Below are 21,225 nucleotides of genomic sequence, written 5' to 3'. Positions count from 1 at the left end.
ATAATAAAAATAGTGTAATAAATGTTTATAAAATAGAGTGCTATTCTCTACGTTAACATTACATTTGTATATGTTTTTTCTAACACTTACTACGGTATTTGTAAGATTTAAAAAAAAAATGACCCCAAAATTTATTGTAAAAACATTTTTTTCATAAAAAAAAAAAAAAGAATTAGAAAAACAAAACAAACTATCACTGGTGTCTGTTGTAGAGGATGTTTTGTAATTTTGCATGATTCTCTGGTCACACAAGATTTGGTGCGCCCCAAAAAAAGTTGTGTGACTTTTTTTAACGACTTGCTTTTGCATTAAATTCACACAACTTCTTAGGGTGTGATTTGTCAGTGTTTTTTAGGATTTGTGATATCTAATAGAAACCACAAAAAATAAGCGATAAATTGCGAGTGAGTCCGAGACATACATATCTAAGAGTGCACACAGTGTCCGTCTGGCGCAAGTTTATGTGCTGAGTCCTTACAGTGCATATATCAAACTTGTCCAAAGGCTCCCATCTACTGACAAAGACCAAAAAGTCTAGTTTTTGACTTTGTCTAAAAGTTGCACGTGAGTCGCAGATGTATAAATAAAGGCGCACTCACTGTGTATATTTTGTGCTTGCGCTGACCTGCTACCTTCACAGTGCACGTACCAAAGATATCCATAGGCTTCGAATCACTGATGAGGGCTAAAATGCCCCCATACACGTTAAGTAGCTATTTCAGCCTGTAGCTATCTCACCCGATTGCTCTCTACATAGGAGCTCTTGCTCTGCTGAGCGTTCCTTTGTCCTCTGAGTGCCGCTGACAGACTTCTCTCTTATCTCTTAGAGAACAAACGGATCGGCAGTCCGAAATTGGACACATCAGATCCTTATCTGCCCCAACATCTTCTGTTGGGGGAGAGTCGTGAGGTCCCCATACACATTAGACCCTCACCCAAAACTGTTAATATTGGCGGGTTTGTCCGACGCTAGTCTAATGTGCCTAAAAAGTCTTCCTTTCTGGCCTCCATCATTTTTGCTCTCTTTTTGGATTCATCTTTGTCCCTTTTGGCCTCCACCAGGCTGAATTTTAACTACATACAATTGTTTTCTTGTTGGGGGGTTTGGTTTTCAACAACTGTCAGGTCACAGTCACCTGAAATTGACATTTACAAATTTCAATAATTTGTTTCTGTCGCTCACATAGCGCCAACTTGTTGCTTTGTGTCCTTTGGATATCGCACAGCCAAACTTTCCACGTAGCCATAGCCTATTTTTTTAAATATTTCAGGGTTAATTAGTAACCATAAGAGCCCCTCTTGCCCCCCCCATTGCCCCACCGCCACTTTCCGAAGAGCCAGGAACCCATTATACAACAGAACAATTATATTGCCATCGTTAATGAAGGGCCGTTATCTGACGAGCTGCGTTATCTACAGCTGAGAAGGCCTAAGCTGTGATCATTGATTATTAGGAAAGAGACATATATTGCTAAGTGAAGCTTAACGCCTTGTCTGGCCTATGTAGAGAGCGAGCGGACCTGCAGATGGACGGATCCCAGATCATTATGACAGGCTGGAATCACTGGTGTAGATGTAGCAGAGTTCAGTTTGATATTCGGCAAGAGCAGTTGTGTTACCAAGGGTTCTACATAGGGTTGCACAATCAGTACTATCCCTACAGCACATGGTCGTGGTATGGCTTCTGAAGGTCTCCCCGATACCACCACATTTTTTTGTCATATTACATATGATTCCAACAAAAAAAGTCATGACTTGTTTCATAGGATGCCCCATTATGGGGATATTCGTATATTCTTGATATATAAGAAAAAATATCCTGTAATATGGCGCTATATGGAGTTCCATATGGCGGTATATGGTGGCATTCTGAAGGTCAATATAGAGGCCATACTTCTAGAGGAAAATAATCACATATTATGGTGCCACAAGGAGTATGGAAGTATATGATCGGCTTAGAGGCAATTCAATCATAAAATGTTGTGCCACATGAAGCGCCATATGGCAGTATATCTTGAGATTTTTTATGTCCATATTGAGGCAATGTTTTTAAGGGAAGATAACTCCATAATGTGATGCCACATGGAGCACTATATGGCAGTATATAGTGGGACTCTGAATGTCAATGTAAAGACAATACATAAAGGGGAAAATAGCCCCTTCATATTTTACCACATAGAGCACCGTATGGCGGTATATGGTGGGAAAATAAATGTCAATGTAAAGGCAATGATTCTAGAAGAGAATACACCCATAATATGGTGCCACATTGGGTACCATATGGCGGGTAATGGTGGGATTCTGAATGTCAATGTAGGGGCAGTGCTTCCATGGGAAAATAACCCTATAATATGGTGCTGCATGGAGTAGCATATGGCAGTATATGGTGGGACTCTCTACTGTATGTCAATATAGAGGCAATGTTTCTAGGGGAAAATAACTCAATAAAATGGTTCCACAAGGAGTATCTATGGCAGTATATAGTGGGACTCTGAATGTCAATGCAGAGGCTATGGAACCCTATAGTATGGTGCACCATGTGGCAGTATATAGTGGGAATCTGAATGTCAATGCAGAGGCTATGGAACCCTATAGTATGGTGCACCATGTGGCAGTATATAGTGGGAATCTGAATGTCAATGTAGATGCAATGCTACTAGGAGAAAATAACCCATAATACTGTACCACATGGAGTAGCATATGGCAGTATGTAGTGGGTCTCTAGATGTTAATATAGAGGCAATGTGTTTAGGGAAAAATAACATGGAGCAGCATATGGCAGTAGATAGTGGAATTCTGAATGTTAATATAGAGGCAATGCTTATAGGGGAAAATGACTCCATAGTATGATGCCACATAGAGCACCATATTGCAATATATAATGGGACTCTCAATGTCCATGTAGAGGCTATGGAACCCTATACTATGTTGCCAGTTGAAGCACCATATGGCAGTATATAGTGGGACTCTGAAAATCAATGTAGAGTCTATGGAACCCTATAGTATGGTACTGAATGGAGCACTGTGTGGCAGTATATAGTGGGACTCGCAATGTCAATGTAGTGGCTACGGAACCCTATAGTATGGTACCGCATGGAGCACTATATAGTAGGACTCTCAATGTCAATGTAGCTGCTATGGAACCCTATAGTATGGTACTGAATGGAGCACTGTCTGGCAGTATATAGTGGGACTCGCAATGTCAATGTAGTGGCTACGGAACCCTATAGTATGGTACTGCATGGAGCACTATATAGTAGGACTCTCAATGTCAATGTAGCTGCTATGGAACCCTATAGTATGGTACTGAATGGAGCACTATATAGTAGGACTCTCAATGTCAATGTAGCTGCTATGGAACCCTATAGTATGGTACTGAATGGAGCACTGTCTGGCAGTATATAGTGGGACTCGCAATGTCAATGTAGTGGCTACGGAACCCTATAGTATGGTACTGCATGGAGCACTATATAGTAGGACTCTCAATGTCAATGTAGCTGCTATGGAACCCTATGGTATGGTACCGCATGGAGCACTATATGGCAGTATATAGTGCGACTCTCAATGTCAATGTAGTGGCTATGGAACCCTATGGTATAGTACCGCATGGAGCACTATATGACAATATATACTGGGACTCTGAATGTCACTGCAGAGACTATGGAACCCTATAGTATGGTACTGCATGAAGCACTATGTGGCAGTATATAATGGGACTCTCAATGTCAATGTAGAGATTATGGAACACTGTAGTACTGTACTGCTTGGAGCACTATGTGGCAGTAAATAGTGGGAGTTTCAATGTTAATGTAGACGCAGTGCTTCGTGTGTAGGTAGCCTTTTCCTACAATACACAAACAACGCAACTTCAAAGAGATAATTGACAATCAGCTCTGCTACATCTGTAGTTAAATCAGTGAGCATAAAGGAGATGCCCCTGCTAAATACAGATATAAGGGACCCGTATGATCACTTTAACAACCTATATAAGAAGTCTACACAGGAAAATAACTGTATTTTCCCCATTTAAAGTCACAGCTACAATATCGCAAATTGCTAATTGCAAAATCAATTAGGGGAAAAAAAAAAAAAAAGAAGAAAAAAAAAAAAGAAAACATTTCTAAAACCGGTCACGCGTCTCGTGTCTCTCAGGGGGGCAATTTGGGCAGAAGGTCTCATTTCACTTGAGCCGCGCCAAATCACAAGTCGTCATCCACAAGTAAGCAATAGCAATCTGGTTTTTCATTTTTCAGAGCGGCTGAGCCCAGCCTGAGATTGATCGTCGCATATGGCCCCAGAAAACAAACTGTCAATACTCTGAATGCTTCAGAATTTGAACAAATAGCCGTCCGCCCATCGAGGCCGCTCGTTGCATCCCATTTAACAGATTTTATTGACAGTTTCCTTCTTGTAATTAAAGGGAAAACTACTGGCCAGAAACCAAGATAAAGTTCAAAGAAAGGGTCACAACAAAAGCAGATGGAGGGGCACGGCGGACCTGTCAATGGTGCACGGCATCCGAGAGCGTTATCGACACCCAGGTATCTACTGATCAACGTGTGATTAAACGCGGATCTATAGGCAACGGCATGCAAATACTAAAAGGGTCCTCAAGGTCCGGAGGAACAGCGCTAGGAGGAGAAGAACCAAAATCCCAGTGATCTTTACTTATCTCGTACCCTTGTCTGCGTCGGAGCGCTAAATGCTTTGTTAACCCTTCGTTGTTGCATGCATCAGTCGAGTCAATCGGATCGGCTCTTTCAAATGATGGCATCAATAGATCCATGGGGCGCTAATTTTTTTTTAACAGCTGTTTGCTTTGCTTAAATTGATCACTGGGACGTAAGAATGAAGACTGACATTTTTTTTTATGATTCCCTATCTAGGTGAATGCGCAGCCAATTGATATGTAACAGTACCACCCCCCCTCTATTGAAGCACATGGATGATGTCACAAAAGGGGGGCTATCACCGTTCACGACCAGACCCCACTATAATAAATAAGAAAAACCAGTGGAGGATCCTCTGGAGGACCTGGGCTGACCACGTTGTACACAGTTGCCCATTCAATTGAATAGTTGAGATGTAATACTACATTTCCCCTCTAGTGGTCGCTGTAGGAAAACTGTATCACCTGCAGTTTCCTCCAGGAATGTTAGGTTATCACTGGCGCAGTTTGCTAATACATGGAGGTTGTTGCATGGGTTGAAACCACCCTTTAAGGGACAGCTATAATCAGAAAATGAGCTATTGTTTCAATTAGGTTTTTGTGTTAAATTGATTTACTTTTTTAAACTGGCACTGTTTATTTTTAACATATCCCAATCTGGATTAAAAAGAAATAAAAAGTCTTGCAATTTTCACATTTTAACTTCCTGTTGTTTAAGGAAACAACACGTGTACATTAGCAGCAATGAATAGAGTCTGACCTTGTCTCTTGTACTGAAGCATCTAATGAGCGAGTACAAAGATCATTCTGAAGGGAGGAGGAGCAGGTAAGCTATGACACTGCCTATTGTGATTTGTGGATCCTGCCTGCTATCTACCGTATATAGAGGTGTTATCAGTGATTGTACAGGAGGAGGAGGTGAGCTGTGATAAAACATATTGTGAATGGCGGATCCTAAGCTATCTACTGTATATAGAGGTGTTATCAGTCATTGAACAGAAGGAGGGGGAGGTGAGCTGTGGCATCACCTATTGTCAATGGCGGATCCTGTGTTATCTACTGTATGTAGAGGTGTTATCAGTGATTGTACAGGAGGAGGAGGTGAGCTGTGATAAAACATATTGTGAATGGCGGATCCTGAGCTATCTACAGTATATAGAGGTGTTATCAGTCATTGAACAGAAGGAGGGGGAGGTGAGCTGTGGCATCACCTATTGTCAATGGCGGATCCTGTGTTATCTACTGTATATAGAGGTGTCATCAGTCCTTCTACAGGAAGAGGAGGTGAGCTGTGCTATCATCTACTGCGATTGATGGATCCTGCTATCTACTGTATATAGAGGTGTTATCAGTCATTGTACAGGAGGAGGTGAGCTGTGACGTCACCTATTGTGATTGGTGGATTCTACTATCTGCTGTATATAGAGGTGTTACCTGTCATTGTAATCCTGCCTCTGATGATAATGAGACTGCTGAAAACTCTTTCTGAATGGACAGGAAGTAGTCCAGGTGGTCATTATGAAAATTGCAGGATGACTAATTTTGTTTTGTTTTATTTTTTTGTATTTAAGATCGGGATATAAAAAGAAATTGACAAAAATTTGTAACACAAAAACCTGATTTAAACAATTGGTAATTTTATACTGATTGCTTCACTTTAAGAAGAGCTAAAATCCAGGTCATGAAAAACATTATATCAAAATAAGAATTTAAACCAACCTGAGTTAGCAAGTGCTATAGCTTTAAGAGTCACAAATTCTTCTTTCTCTAGTTTCATGCTCTTATATTTCTTGACAAGTTGCAGGATGGCGTTGTTCAGTTCCAGCAATCCGGCCAATTTCGACTGGTCTTCATCCATGATGTAGTCTTCGGCATAGACCAACTCGTCTTCGAAAGAGAGAGATCGGAAAACAATGCCCAGTATCAAGATCTCCATCCATGCGCTCTGTAGGAGACTCATCTGATCGGCAAGAGACAGGGTGGAGAATCCTGGAATAGTAATAAAAATACCATAAAAAAAAAATCACCCAGAAAAAGAATAATATTCTATTTATCTGCGTATGTATAAAAAGGGAATAGCAGCACTCCCATTCTAAAAAACATGATGAAGTTTATTTGCCCAACATGACAATGTTTTGGTTCATCTCTGAATCTTTCTCCATCTGTCTATCTATCTATCTATCTATCTATCAATCTATCTCATATCTAAAATAAAAATATGGACAGCACTCCATGAAAAAAGGGGGGCATTTATTAGCCTAAAAAGGGCTTTAGCAACGTTTCACTTCCAACTGTGAGCCTTTCTCAAGCCAGCCTATCTCATATCTACAGTATCGATCTATCTATCTATCTATCTATCTATCTATCTATCTAATTATCTATCTATCTATCTAGCTCATATTTATGTATCTATTTATCTATCTATATCTATCTATTATCTATCTATGTATCTATCCTTCTATCTTTCTCACATCTATCTAACCTTCTATCTATCTATCCTTCTATCCATCTATCTATCTATGTCCTATCTATATATCTATCTATAAATCTATCTATCCTTCTCTCTATCTCCTATCTATCTATCCTTCTATCTACAGTACAGACCAAAAGTTTGGACACACCTTCTTTTTTAAAGATTTTTCTGTATTTTCTTGACTATGAAAATTGTACATTCACACTGAAAGCATCAAAACTATGAATTAACACATGTGGAATTATATACTTAACAAAAAAGTGTGAAACAACTGAAAATATGTCTTCTATTCTAGGTTCTTCAAAGTAGCCACCTTTTGCTTTGATGACTGCTTTGCACACTCTTGGCATTCTCTTGATGAGCTTCAAGAGGTAGTCACCGGAAATGGTTTTCACTTCACAGCTGTGCCCTGTCAGGTTTAATAAGTGGGATTTCTTGGCTTATAAATGGGGTTGGGACCATCAGTTGTGTTGTGCAGAAGTCTGGTGGATACACAGCTGATAGTCCTACTGAATAGACTGTTAGCTGCTTTTTTCTTGCTATAATACAAATTCTAAGTAAAGAAAAACGAGTGGCCATCATTACTTTAAGAAATGAAGGTCAGTCAGTCCGAAAAATTGGGAAAACTTTGAAAGTGTCCCCAAGTGCAGCTGCAAAAACCATCAAGCGCTTCAAAGAAACTGGCTCACATGAGGACCGCCCCAGGAAAGGAAGACCAAGAGTCATCTCTGCTTCTGAGGATAAGTTTATCCGAGTCACCAGCCTCAGAAATCGCAGGTTAACAGCAGCTCAGATTAGAGACCAGGTCAATGCCACACAGAGTTCTAGCAGCAGACACATCTCTTCAATAACTGTTAATAGGAGACTTTGTGCAGCAGGCCTTCATGGTAAAATAGCTGCTAGGAAACCACTGCTAAGGACAGGCAACAAGCAGAAGAGACTTGTTTGGGCTAAAGAACACAAGGAATGGACATTAGACCAGTGGGAATCTGTGCTTTGGTCTGATGAGTCCAAATTTGAGATCTTTGGTTCCAACCACCGTGTCTTTGTGCGACGCAGAAAAGGTGAACGGATGGACTCTACATGCCTGGTTCCCACCGTGAAGCATGGAGGAGGAGGTGTGATGGTGTGGGGGTGCTTTGCTGGTGACGCTGTTGGGGATTTATTCAAAATTGAAGTCATACTGAACCAGCATGGCTACCACAGCATTTTGCAGCGGAATGCTATTCCATCCGGTTGGAGTTTAGTTGGACCATCATTTATTTTTCAACAGGACAATGACCCCAAACACACCTCCAGGCTGTGTAAGGGCTATTTGACCAAGAAGGAGAGTGATGGGGTGCTACGCCAGATGACCTGGCCTCCACAGTCACCAGACCTGAACCCAATCGAGATGGTTTGGGGTGAGCTGGACCGCAGAGTGAAGGCAAAAGGGCCAACAAGTGCTAAGCATCTCTGGGAACTCCTTCAAGATTGTTGGAAGACTATTTCGGGTGAGTACATCTTGAAGCTCATCAAGAGAATGCCAAGAGTGTGCAAAGCAGTCATCAAAGCAAAAGGTGGCTACTTTGAAGAACCTAGAATATAAGACATATTTTCAGTTTTTTCACACTTTTTTGTTAAGTATATAATTCCATGTGTTAATTAACAGTTTTGATGCCTTCAGCGTGAATGTACAATTTTCATAGTCAAGAAAATAAAGAAAAAATTTTAAATGAGAAGGTGTGTCCAAACTTTTTATCTGTACTGTATCTCTCTATCTATCTATCTTTCTCATATCTATCCTTCTATCCATCTATCTATCTATCTAGCTATCCTTCTATCCATCCATCTATCTATCCATCTATCCTTCTATCCATCTATCTATCTATCCATCTATCTATCTCCTATCTATCTATCTATCTATAAATCTATCTATCCTTCTCTCTATCTCATATCTATCTATCCTTCTATCTATCTATCTATCTAACTATCCATCTTTATATCTATCTATCTATCCATCTATCTATCTATCTCCTATCTATCTATTCTTCTCTCTATCTATCTATCCTTCTATCTATCTCACATCTATCTATCCTTCTATCTATCTATCTATCTATCTATCTATATATCTATCCATCCTTCTATCTATCTATTTCTCCATCTATCTATTTATCTGTCTGTATCTCTATATCTTGATTATTTTTATTTCTTTCGTTGGCAGAGCCTCATTATATGAACCCATGGTAAATCCACCGATAAGATAACATATGTAGAATAGCAGTTGTTCTGGGCAAATGTCTGCTCTTGAGCGGTAATGTGCTCATTTACATGACTTTCCGATGGGGAGTTAATAGATGTTACAGTCATTAAACCAGACTGTTAATTTTCTCAATCACATTGCCGGCGATACAAATATATACTGTAGGAAATAATTCCTTGGCCTGTTGGTAAAATTCGTACGTTTGCCAGTTGGCACCTAACAATGACAACGACTTAATAAAATCATCAACAGGGATTAGAAGTGATTTTCTTAAGGGGGTCTTAAGACGTGTCTGGAGCTTATATTGAGCTCCTTGTGAGAGAGAGAGAACCTACAGAGAAAGAAGCCTTTCCCGGTATCCATGCACATGTCTTTTATTCTATGGTAAAGAGATACAAGAAACCTTAAATATTAGGTTAAAAAGTAGAAATGCACAATAGGACAATAGGTAGAAATATTGTCTGTAGGAGATGAGGCAGCTCTGCAGCACGATATGGTTTATGCCCCAATAACTTCTTACGCTCCATAATGCAACATCCCAATTCTATGCTAATAATCGTACACCATTTATAACACTGGTTTCCTGATATGTGTCAGATGGGCCATTGTGCCCCACTAGGCTGCATTACCTATAGTTATACCCCTGATAGAGGACTAATCTAAAATTACTGATGAAAAATTGGTTCCGTGGCTCCTCCTTCCTGTTAGCGGGCCCCATCAAACATTACAGACTGTTACATTTGCGCCCCTCATATTTAACCCCCTGTGACTTCAATCATAGGCACGTAAGTGTCATTGTAAATCTCTACACCCCATCCATACCACTGTGTAATAATTATTAGAGATGAGCAAATCGATTTGCGGCAAAACAAATTTGTCTTGAATATTCGGATTCACCGGAATTAGAATTTTGGTGATTCGATTTTGTCAAATACAAAAAGACTGAAAAAAAATATTAATAAAAAAAAAATACTTATCTGGCCCTCATCTGTCTTCTTCAGTCACCAGTGCGGTCTTCACTGGTCCATCTTTAGGGGCCTTCTGGTATGTGACATTTTTGGCTTATCCAGCTCTGACTTGGCCTCGACGTCATGACCTACGTTGCCAGAACTCATAGCATCTGGTCTAGTCAGCACAGGAGACACCGGATATGCCGTGTTCCAGAAGACCCTGAAGATGGCCCAATGAAGACTACACCAGTGGCCGGACCACAGAAGACTACCGGACTGTTCTGTCCCTGAAGATGGCTCAATGAAGACTGCACCAGTGGCCGGTCCACAGAAGACTACTGAACTGTTCTGTCCCTGAAGATGGCTCAATGAAGACTGCACCAGTGGCCGGACCACAGAAGACTACTGTACTGCTCTGTCCCTGAAGATGGCCGAATGAAGACTGCACCAGTGGCCAGACCACAGAAGACTACTGTACTGCTCTGTCCCTGAAGATGGCCCAATGAAGACTGCACCAGTGGCCGGACCACAGAAGACTACTGGACTGTTCTGTCCCTGAAGATGGCCCAATGAAGACTGCACCAGTGGCCGGACCACAGAAGACTACTGTACTGCTCTGTCCCTGAAGATGGCCCAATGAAGACTGCACCAGTGGCCGGACCACAGAAGACTACTGGACTGTTCTGTCCCTGAAGCTGGCCCAATGAAGACTGCACCAGTGGCCGAACAACAGAAGACGACCAGACTGTTCTAGAGCTGAGCAAAAGCTCAGGTGAGGCCCAGGTGAAAATATATATTTTTTTTACATATGTTTATTATGCTCTAGGGTTTGGATTTCCAGAACAAATTCAAGAATGAAGTCTCAAATTCCAGTTTTGGCACATTCACTAATTACTAGTATATCGAAGCAATAAACATCTGTAGCCGTAAAACAAATCATCCCGCTATTTTTCTAGTCCCAATTCACATTGTTCTTTTTTTTTTTTTACTTTTTACTGTAATATGAAATATATGATGGCAGTTTTATTTATTCTTTATTCTTCTTTTTTGTTTTTGTACATCATTCCACCTACAAAGCAACGTACTCCATTCCTTCCCCATTCAATACTATGTAAATTTTCAATTCCCCCCCCCCCCCTTTTCAGGCAGGTGACGGCACAATCTATACAAGAAAAAAAAACACAGTTATATTGTTTCCGTAGCCTAAAATGAGATTTTATCCAATTCCCGACAGATCCTCCGAATACATTTATTGGACGAGATTGTGAGCCACGAGTTCACCAAATGCTCAGTGTATTTTGCCACAAATCATACAATGCTTACCCTTTGCAAATATTAGTTTCTGCACGTGAAAAGGGAAAATGCTCTTTCAATTAGCTCACAATGCGAAGCTTCCCCCGTAGAAGTGAGATTTTATTTCTTTTTTTCCTATTCCGCTGCAGTAGCAGATGGACAGAGACTATAGCCTACAGCACCTTCCGATGACAGTCTACTCTCCCCTCCCGGGCACTGCTGTTAGTAAATAATTAGATTTACACATTCCCCAATCTCCCCACATCTTTCTACCGCATAATTAAAAGAGGGATGATTAGGTTATTGAATGGAAGGAGGAACTTTTTTATTGAGGTCCATTCATGATTTTATCAGGGCCAGCACTTTTATAGTTGTCACGAGGGTGCAGGCATCCAATTTTTCTTATCTGCCTGATTAATACAAACGCTGTTTCAGGACGCATTAATTAACAGATACAAATCTACGTTCTCATGGAAGGATCAATACGAAGAAGAAAAGAAGCATCAATGTGAATTTAGTGCTGATGATGGAGAAGACACTCCATTGACGTTTACGTGCAAGGAAATGCTAAAGTTTCTCCGCAATCCCTTTTGTCCCTGCCATTTACAAATTAACAGGGTTTTTTTTATTTTATTTTTGCTTTTTTTCTATCAGGAATCAGACAGGTTGTTGGGGTTTAATTAAGCAAAAGGTTGTAAATTTTGCCACAAATGTGTAAATCCCTCTAGTTCCATTCCATATGGTCAAAACTTTTTGCATTTTTCCTATAAGTAAATGTTACCTATACTTTATGCGTGAGCTGCAAATTTCATTCCTTCTATAAGTATAGGTTATTGGGCTACTAATTCTCCAGCGCTCAGTGAGAACTTGCTTGTTTTTAGCAGCCCTTTTTTTAAGAAGAAAGGGAAGTTGTTTTCAAAAAGTTGTAATATTGGTTGATTCTGATGGACCATCTATTGGTTGGTTCTGATGGACCATCGATAACAACCAATATTAAGGGAGATGTTACAAAAGGAAAACTTTTTTGGTTGTTTCTGATGGTCTTCATTTCGTACTTCAATGGAAGGGATGAGAATCGCATCTTGTACAAGAAGTGCACTGTTCCTCATACAAGATACAATTCTCATCCCTTCCATTGGAATATGATCAATGAACCATGAGAAACAACCAATATTACAGAAGATGCTAAAAAAGGAAAACTTTTTTGGCTGTTTCTGATGATCCTCATTTCGTACTTCAATGGAAGGGATGAGAATCGCATCTTGTACAAGAAGTGCACTGTTCCTCATACAAGATACAATTCTCACCCCTTCCATTGGAGTACGAACCATCAGAAACAACCAATATTACTCAAGATTTTCCGAGAGTAAAAACTTTTTTAAATCAACTTCTCATGAAAGAGAAAGGTTGAGAATAAGTGAGCTCTCATTGACCACAAGAGAACTGTTAGGCCATAATTCGATTTTCTCTCTGTTCTTTATGTGGAGGCGTGTTGGAGTTATCGAGAGGTGCTCACCAAAGTTGCGCCAAAATGTTGAGACTTTTCGAAGCCTTTCCACCACTTTTTGAATGTAGAAACTTTGATGAATCAGGGGCAGTAGTCTTTTTTTTACCTTTACTCATACACTAATAGAAAGGATCAGGACCCTACATGGCACTGAGCATGAGAAGTGGGCCAATATTATCGAAGATCTTCCAATGGTAAAATGTTTTTTAAATCAAATTTCCTTTTTGTATCCTAAAGAGGGATGATAACTGGAGAGGTCTCACAGACTGCAGGAGTACTAGTGGTCTTTTTATCTATAGTTATACTCTAGTAGGAGAGACGACAATCAAACAGTGTGTGAAGACCAGATCATAAGTAACCAATATCACTCAAAGTTTTCAAAAGGTAAAAACTTTTTGAAATCAACTTCCCTTTTCGCATCCAAGAGGGGTCTGAAAAGAGTAGAGTTCTCACTGACCGTAGGAGAATTAGTAGTCTTTTACCTATAGTTATAGTCTAATAGAAGAGAGAGGAGAATCGCACGGTGTATGAGGAGCAGGTCACATGAGAAACCGAAATTACACTAGATTTTACAACTCTTTGAAATTGACTTCTGCATACAAGAGGTGGCTGAAAACACTAAAGTTCTCACTGAACGCAAGAGAATTAGTAATCTTTTACCTATAGTTATACTCTAACAGGAAAAAGGAGAATCATACAGCGCATGAGGAGCGGATCATAAGAGTAACTGAAATTATTGGAAAAGATTTTCCAACTTTTTGAAATCGACTTCTGCCTACAAGAGGTGGCTGAAAACACTACAATTATCACTGACCGTAGGAGAATTAGTAGTCTTTAATCTTTAATTATAATGTAATGGGAGAGATGGGAATAGCATCCTGCACATTATACGAGGAGCTAACCATAAAAGTAACCGATATTACACAAGATTTTACAAGGGTAAAAAAAACTTTTTGAAATCAATTTCCTTTTGCGCATAGAGCTGAAAACACTACAGTTCTTACTGACCTTAAATGTCAGAAATACATCTCCCAACATTTATTCACCATAGCACACAAAATTTCATTTAAGGTACGACCAAAGGAGCCATTAATTCATCTGGAAGATGTGGCAAAATTCACATGAGCCACATGTAAATTTGTTGAGTCCACTGTGGATTTGATAAAAGATAAACTCTGAAAACTCACTGGATAATAGGACATATTGCAGATTTCAAACAACCTTGGCCAATTTCCATGCAGATTTTTTACACATCGTGGTGCAAATTTTTTTATATAAAGTATGGGTAAGGTTTGTTAAAAGCTCATCCAGGGGGACTGTGATACTCTGTGGATTGCACAATTTTGTTAGAAGAGTCTCCTGAAGATAAGGTGATCCACTAGGTGTGGGGAAGCTCTGCGATCAGATGTAATCTTCTAATGATCCCAGCAGCAGGTATTCAAATCCCCTACAGCACCACCACAGGAGAAATAAAGCATTACACAGTTCCAATGAACTGCCAATGGACTGTCCAAAAAAATGTTCCCTGCACGACAGTTTACTTATAGATGATTTATATGAGAAAGGGAGCAAAGGGTTGTACATTGTACAGAATACACATAGATTAATTAAAGGAAATGTTGATAAATCAATAAGTTACTGAAACGTCTTGGTCAATAAACTGCCCTATGAATATCTCATATAATTAGGCTCCTATTATGTGTTCCATGTAAACTTATAGCACGTAGAGGGAATCTTTCATTAGTTATTAAGTCATTGTAAATTTTTCACATTCCCGTAAGAGGTTTAGCTTCCCATATCCTTCATATAGGACAAATACAACATAACATGTAGTTTATTGTAATATGCAGGAAGCATAGATGTATCCCAAATCCCCAAATTCTCTTAGACACTATAGAATTCAATCGCTTATTTCATCATGCCTGGTATAAGATTCCAAGTTACTTAAAGGGGTTGTCCCATTTGGGGCATTTATGATAGAATATGCCATAAATGTCGAAAATATATGGATTCTACTGATCAGACCTGAATCTATCTTTATAATGTGGCCTCCAGAAGTGCAGTCTCGGGAATGAAAAGATGGCAGCACATGCAGTGGAGACATGGCAATATTTGGAACTTGCATAGAAAAATAAAAAGAGAAGCCGTGCATGCCCAGCCAACTCTCCATTCCTGGGAACATGCGCTAGACCAAAGCATTCAGATCTAAACCATAATTTTTTTGTATTTCTAGTTATAAATGATCTAGATGGGAACACTCTTTTTAGGTAATAGGGTCCAGCAGGTGAGGGGCCTGTCTACGCCAGCAAATACTTCAGCTGGATGTGCGACCTCGGATGCAAATTCATATGAAGTCTATTGCGGTGCACAGACCCATCGGGTCCATGCACGGCAATACACACTGTCAGACAATCAGAGGCCAGCAGCTAACATCGGCATGCACATGACCGGAGAATGTGATGTCATGCGCTCCTGTCACTTGGACGCTGAAGTCAGCTGCCGGCTTCAGAAGAGGATGCTGCGCGGCGGGGAGTGGATGGAAGGGGAGTATTTATTTCTTTTTTTTTAAATCAGTTCGTACACAGTGGCCATAATACTACATCAATGACTATGGGCTGTAGATTATACCACATGGATGACTATGGGCTGTGCATTATACTACATGGATGACTAAGAACTGTGCATTATACTACATGGATGACTATGGCTGTGCATTATACTACATGGATGGCTATGGGCTGTGCATTATACTACATGGATGACTATGGCTGTGCATTATACTACATGGATGGCTATGGACTGTGCATTATACTACATGTATGACTGTGGGCTGTGCATTATACTACATGTATGACTGTGGGCTGTGGATTATACTACATGTATGACTATGGGCTGTGCATTACACTACATGGATGACTATGGGCTGTGCATTATACTACATGGATGACTATGGGCTGTGCATTATACTACATAGATGACTATGGCTGTGCATTATACTACATGGATGACTAAGAACTGTGCATTATACTACATGGATGACTATGGGCTGTGCATTATACTACATGGATGACTATGGGCTGTGCATTATACTACATGGATGACTATGGCTGTGCATTATACTACATGGATGGCTATGGGCTGTGCATTATACTACATGGATGACTATGGCTGTGCATTATACTACATGGATGGCTATGGGCTGTGCATTATACTACATGTATGACTATGGGCTGTGCATTATACTACATGGATGACTATGGGCTGTGCATTATACTACATGTATGACTGTGGGCTGTGCATTATACTACATGTATGACTATGGGCTGTGCATTATACTACATGGATGACTATGGGCTGTGCATTATACTACATGGATGACTATGGGCTGTGCATTATACTACATGTATGACTGTGGGCTGTGCATTATACTACATGTATGACTATGGGCTGTGCATTATACTACATGGATGACTATGGGCTGTGCATTATACTACATGGATGACTATGGGCTGTGCATTATACTACATGGATGACTATGGACTGTGTATTATACTACATGGATGACTATGGGCTGTGCATTATATTACATGGATGACTATGGGCTGTGCATTATACTACATGTATGACTATGGGCTGTGCATTATACTACATGTATGACTGTGGGCTGTGCATTATACTGCATGGATAACTATGGACTGTGTATTATACTACATGGATGACTATGGGCTGTGCATTATATTACATGGATGACTATGGGCTGTGCATTATACTACATGTATGACTATGGGCTGTGCATTATTCTACATGGATGACTATGGGCTGTAGGTTATACTACATAGATGACTATGGGCTGTATATTATACTGCATGGATGACTATGGTCTGTAGATTATACCACATGGATGACTATGGGCTGTGCATTATACTACAAGTATGACTGTGGGCTGTGCATTATACTACATGGATGACTGTGGGCTGTGCATTACACTACCTGGATGACTATGGGCTGTGCATTATACTACCTGGATGACTATGGGCTGTGCATTATACTGCATGGATGACTATGGACTGTGCATTATACTGCATGGATGACTATGGGCTGTGCATTATACTGCATGGATGACTATGGGCTGTGCATTATTCTACATGTATGACTGTGGGCTGTGCATTATACTGCATGGATGACTATGGACAGTGTATTATACTACATGGATGACTATGGTCTGTAGATTATACCACATGGATTACTATGGGCTTTGCATTATACTACATGTATGACTATGAGCCATAGGTTATACTACATGGATGACTGTGGGCTGTGCATTATACTACCTGGATGACTATGGGCTGTGCATTATATTACCTGGATGACTATGGGCTGTGCATTATACTACATGGATGACTATGGGCTGTGCATTATACTACCTGGATGACTATGGGCTGTGCATTATACTACCTGGATGACTATGGACTGTGCATTATACTACATGAATGACTATGGGCTGTGCATTATACTACATGATTGACTATGGGCTGTGCATTATACAACATGGATGCCTAATAGCTGTGCAGTATACTATATGGATGACTATGAGCTGTGCATTATACTACATGGATGACTATGGGGTGCATTATACTACATGGATGACTATGAGCTGTGCATTATACTACATGGATGACTATGGGGTGCATTATACTATATGGATGACTATGGGCTGTGCATTATACTACATGGATGACTATGGGCTGTGCATTATACTACCTGGATGACTATGGGCTGTGCATTATACTACATGGATGACTATGGGCTGTGCATTATACTACCTGGATGACTATGGGCTGTGCATTATACTACCTGGATGACTATGGGCTGTGCATTATACTACATGGATGACTATGGGCTGTGCATTATACTACCTGGATGACTATGGGCTGTGCATTATACTACCTGGATGACTATGGACTGTGCATTATACTACATGAATGACTATGGGCTGTGCATTATACTACATGATTGACTATGGGCTGTGCATTATACAACATGGATGCCTAATAGCTGTGCAGTATACTATATGGATGACTATGAGCTGTGCATTATACAACATGGATGCCTAATAGCTGTGCAGTATACTATATGGATGACTATGAGCTGTGCATTATACTACATGGATGACTATGGGGTGCATTATACTATATGGATGACTATGAGCTGTGCATTATACTACATGGATGACTATGAGCTGTGTATTATACTATATGGATGACTATGGGGTGCATTATACTACATGGATGACTATGGACTGTGCATTATACTACCTGGATGACTATGAGCTGTGCATTATACTACATGGATGACTATGGGGAACCACTGTTTTCGGCTCCATACAAGTTATGAGTGCATATGCTGCCTATAGAAATCAATGAACCTTTACTGTTAGCATATATGTACCTAATTTTATACTAAAGCTTGTAAAGTTTTTTTTTTGTTAGATTTTTAGGAAAAAATAGTGCGATGGAATTTGAATGCTGTACTATGTAGATGCAGTGCAATATGGAGGCGCTGGACAGTAGCACGCAGAGTACCTATGGCATTGGAGTCCAGCGATACAGCGACTGCATGCAAATGGCAAAGCTTGACTACAATTTTAGAAGAAAAAGTCAGCCTTTCCTTACCAGTAGCAGCGCCACCCTTGTCAATAGACGATGTCTGGTATTGCTGCCCATCCCATTAAAGTGAATAGAGTTGAGCTACTATATAATGCACAAGAGTGGGACGGATTCCGGGAAAAAGAATGCAGACCCATTTTTTTTCTAATCCAGTAAAAGACATTTCATAAAAGACCTTTAAATAACTACAAAAAAAAAATAGCAAAAACCAGTTTAGTAGTGAAACGGTTGGACAATGCATGTGCTCTACCAGCCTTCCTGCCATCTTGCACTAGGTGCCCATGTGCTTGACAACAGTGCCATAGGCAGCTGTCGACTAGTTTCTTTTTTTTTTTTTTTCCTTCCGAACTGATGCACTTTGCAGTCAACTTAACAAAAAAGGCTAAGCATAGAAAAGTGTGAAGGACAAAAAATATCTGACGGCTAGCCTTCAAAAATACACTCTCACTTCACAAGGCATGAACGTTTGTTTTCGCAGCCGAGTGTTGACAGAAATAGGCTGCAATAAAGGCGTATGAATTAACCCCTGTTAGGCATTCCCTATATCCGCTTGTAAGCCAAGATCTGGCTCTCAGCGATCTCTGCGCACCGAGATGCCGGCTACAATCAGCACTGGAAGCCGGTGATGGGTCTGTTTTGATGCTTTGACTGCTGTTTGTGTGTCTAAAAGCTGACACATTAGACATTGCTCAAACAGCGCACATCATCGCTGAATGCTAATTATACTCTAATGACTCATTGCACTGTTGTGTCAACATTGCATACCTATCAGTATCATGCTTAAGGATAGAAAAACTGACGGTTCTTCTCTCTTTCCGCTCATCTATACATGCAAATATTATATGTTTTGCCCCAAAAAATTACTAATTTTATGGAGCAGAAGGTGATCATTATAAGGCCGTTGTTCTACTGGTTTATTAAAATCATGAATAGTAGGTCACGGCCCCACTATCAGTATTCGGTCAGTATTTTTTCTCAGGAGTGTGAGCCAAAACCAGGCGAGGAACAATCAGAGAAAAGGTAGAATAGAATCAAGTCACCAATTTTGCATTTTTGACCCACTCCTGGTTTTGGCTCCCACTCCTGAGAAAAAATACTGACCCAATACTGATAGTGGGGCCGTGGCCTTAGATAGAGATGAGTGAATCGATACGTAGTGAATTAAATTTGGCTGGAATTTTTACAAATTCAAATCCAATTTTTTTTTTTTTATTTATTTCGTATGAATCCGGGAAAAGAAAGGGTGGCTGTCAGGCTGCCACATAGCTGGATTAAATAGAGTCAGGAAAAGGTTAAAAAAAGAATAAAAACAGTTATAGTCACCCAGTCTATGTCTGTCCCACCACATTGCCCCTCTGTGGTCTTCATTGGGCCATCTTTGTCATCTCCTGGTACTCAACAAATGTGGTGTCTTTTGCACTAACTAGGCCACAATTCAAGGTTACGCCGACTAGGCCAGGATGTCGCAGCATAGACAAACTGAGATGCCGCGTGACAAAATATGTTAAAGATGCCGAGAGTCGGAAGACACTGAAGATGGCCCAATGAAGACCACACCAGTGACCAGACAAAAGATGATGACTGGGCTTTTTCTGCATGACAGAAGAGGGCCAAGTGAGTATATATTTCTTTATTTTTTTCTACATATAATTGTTATGCTTTGGGCTCTGGATAGACCTCCCATCATAATAATGTATATTCTATTCACATCAAATAAATTCAATATGAATCAAATTCCGTGACCAAATTTGAGTGAACCAAAAAATTAGAATTGCGGTAGATTTTATCATTATTATTAGATAAAATCCTCCCCGAACATGGTTCACTATAAAGTATTGCTTCAGTCTTGGTGGTGCATTTGGCTGAAAGCCCACCATCACTATTTCCCCCTGCACTTTGCATGGGAAGATGACCCTGTCCCTCAAGGTTTGTGGCGGTTAATATTAGACAAATTCAGATTTTTATGAAAAAGGTTGAAATGCAAGAGAGACATTTCCTCCCTGCCCAAGTTCATTTTTTCTTCCTAACATTTATAAATTGCATTTTATTTGGATTGCAAGAATGTGACCAATTTCCTAAGCCACAATCTGTCATTTGAAAGCCTCCTAAAAGAATATAGATTTGCATTTGATGGTTTCAGTCTGTATTTACAGGGCATGGTCCGGTTATTACATCACTACACACCAATCTCTTGTTTGCTCTTAGCTGTACATCACTTTCATCTCAGTGAAACCACGCGACGCAGCATTCACCGTACATGTCCCTCTCAATCCATTAAGGACAATAGATTCCCACTAAACAAATATTCACTTGTCAGGAGTAGTTGAGGCACAAGATTCATTCAGCAATACTAAGTGTGTTCTGCAACAATTTAAAAGCCGTAAATTGGGCATTAACAAATAGCAAGATGCTACCCGCTCGCTCA

General features: G+C 40.1%; 1 protein-coding gene across 10 annotated transcripts in view; it reads right to left on the bottom strand.

Annotated features, from left to right (window-relative positions):
* The window catches only part of ESRRG (estrogen related receptor gamma), a 536,337-nt gene that overhangs the window by 4,446 nt on the left and 510,666 nt on the right, over positions 1-21,225 (bottom strand). For all 10 annotated transcript variants that reach the window (XM_073671941.1, XM_073671937.1, XM_073671932.1 and 7 more), the window contains one exon: positions 6,389-6,658. In XM_073671941.1, the coding sequence (XP_073528042.1) occupies positions 6,389-6,658 (270 nt within the window). The remainder of the gene's footprint in view (positions 1-6,388; positions 6,659-21,225) is intronic.

This window comes from Phyllobates terribilis, unplaced genomic scaffold (assembly GCF_046119375.1).
Source record: "Phyllobates terribilis strain yellow unplaced genomic scaffold, ASM4611937v1 Scaffold_3__8_contigs__length_932513732, whole genome shotgun sequence".
NCBI classification, from domain to species: Eukaryota; Metazoa; Chordata; class Amphibia; order Anura; family Dendrobatidae; genus Phyllobates; species Phyllobates terribilis.
This window is presented reverse-complemented; position numbering and strand designations above follow the sequence as displayed.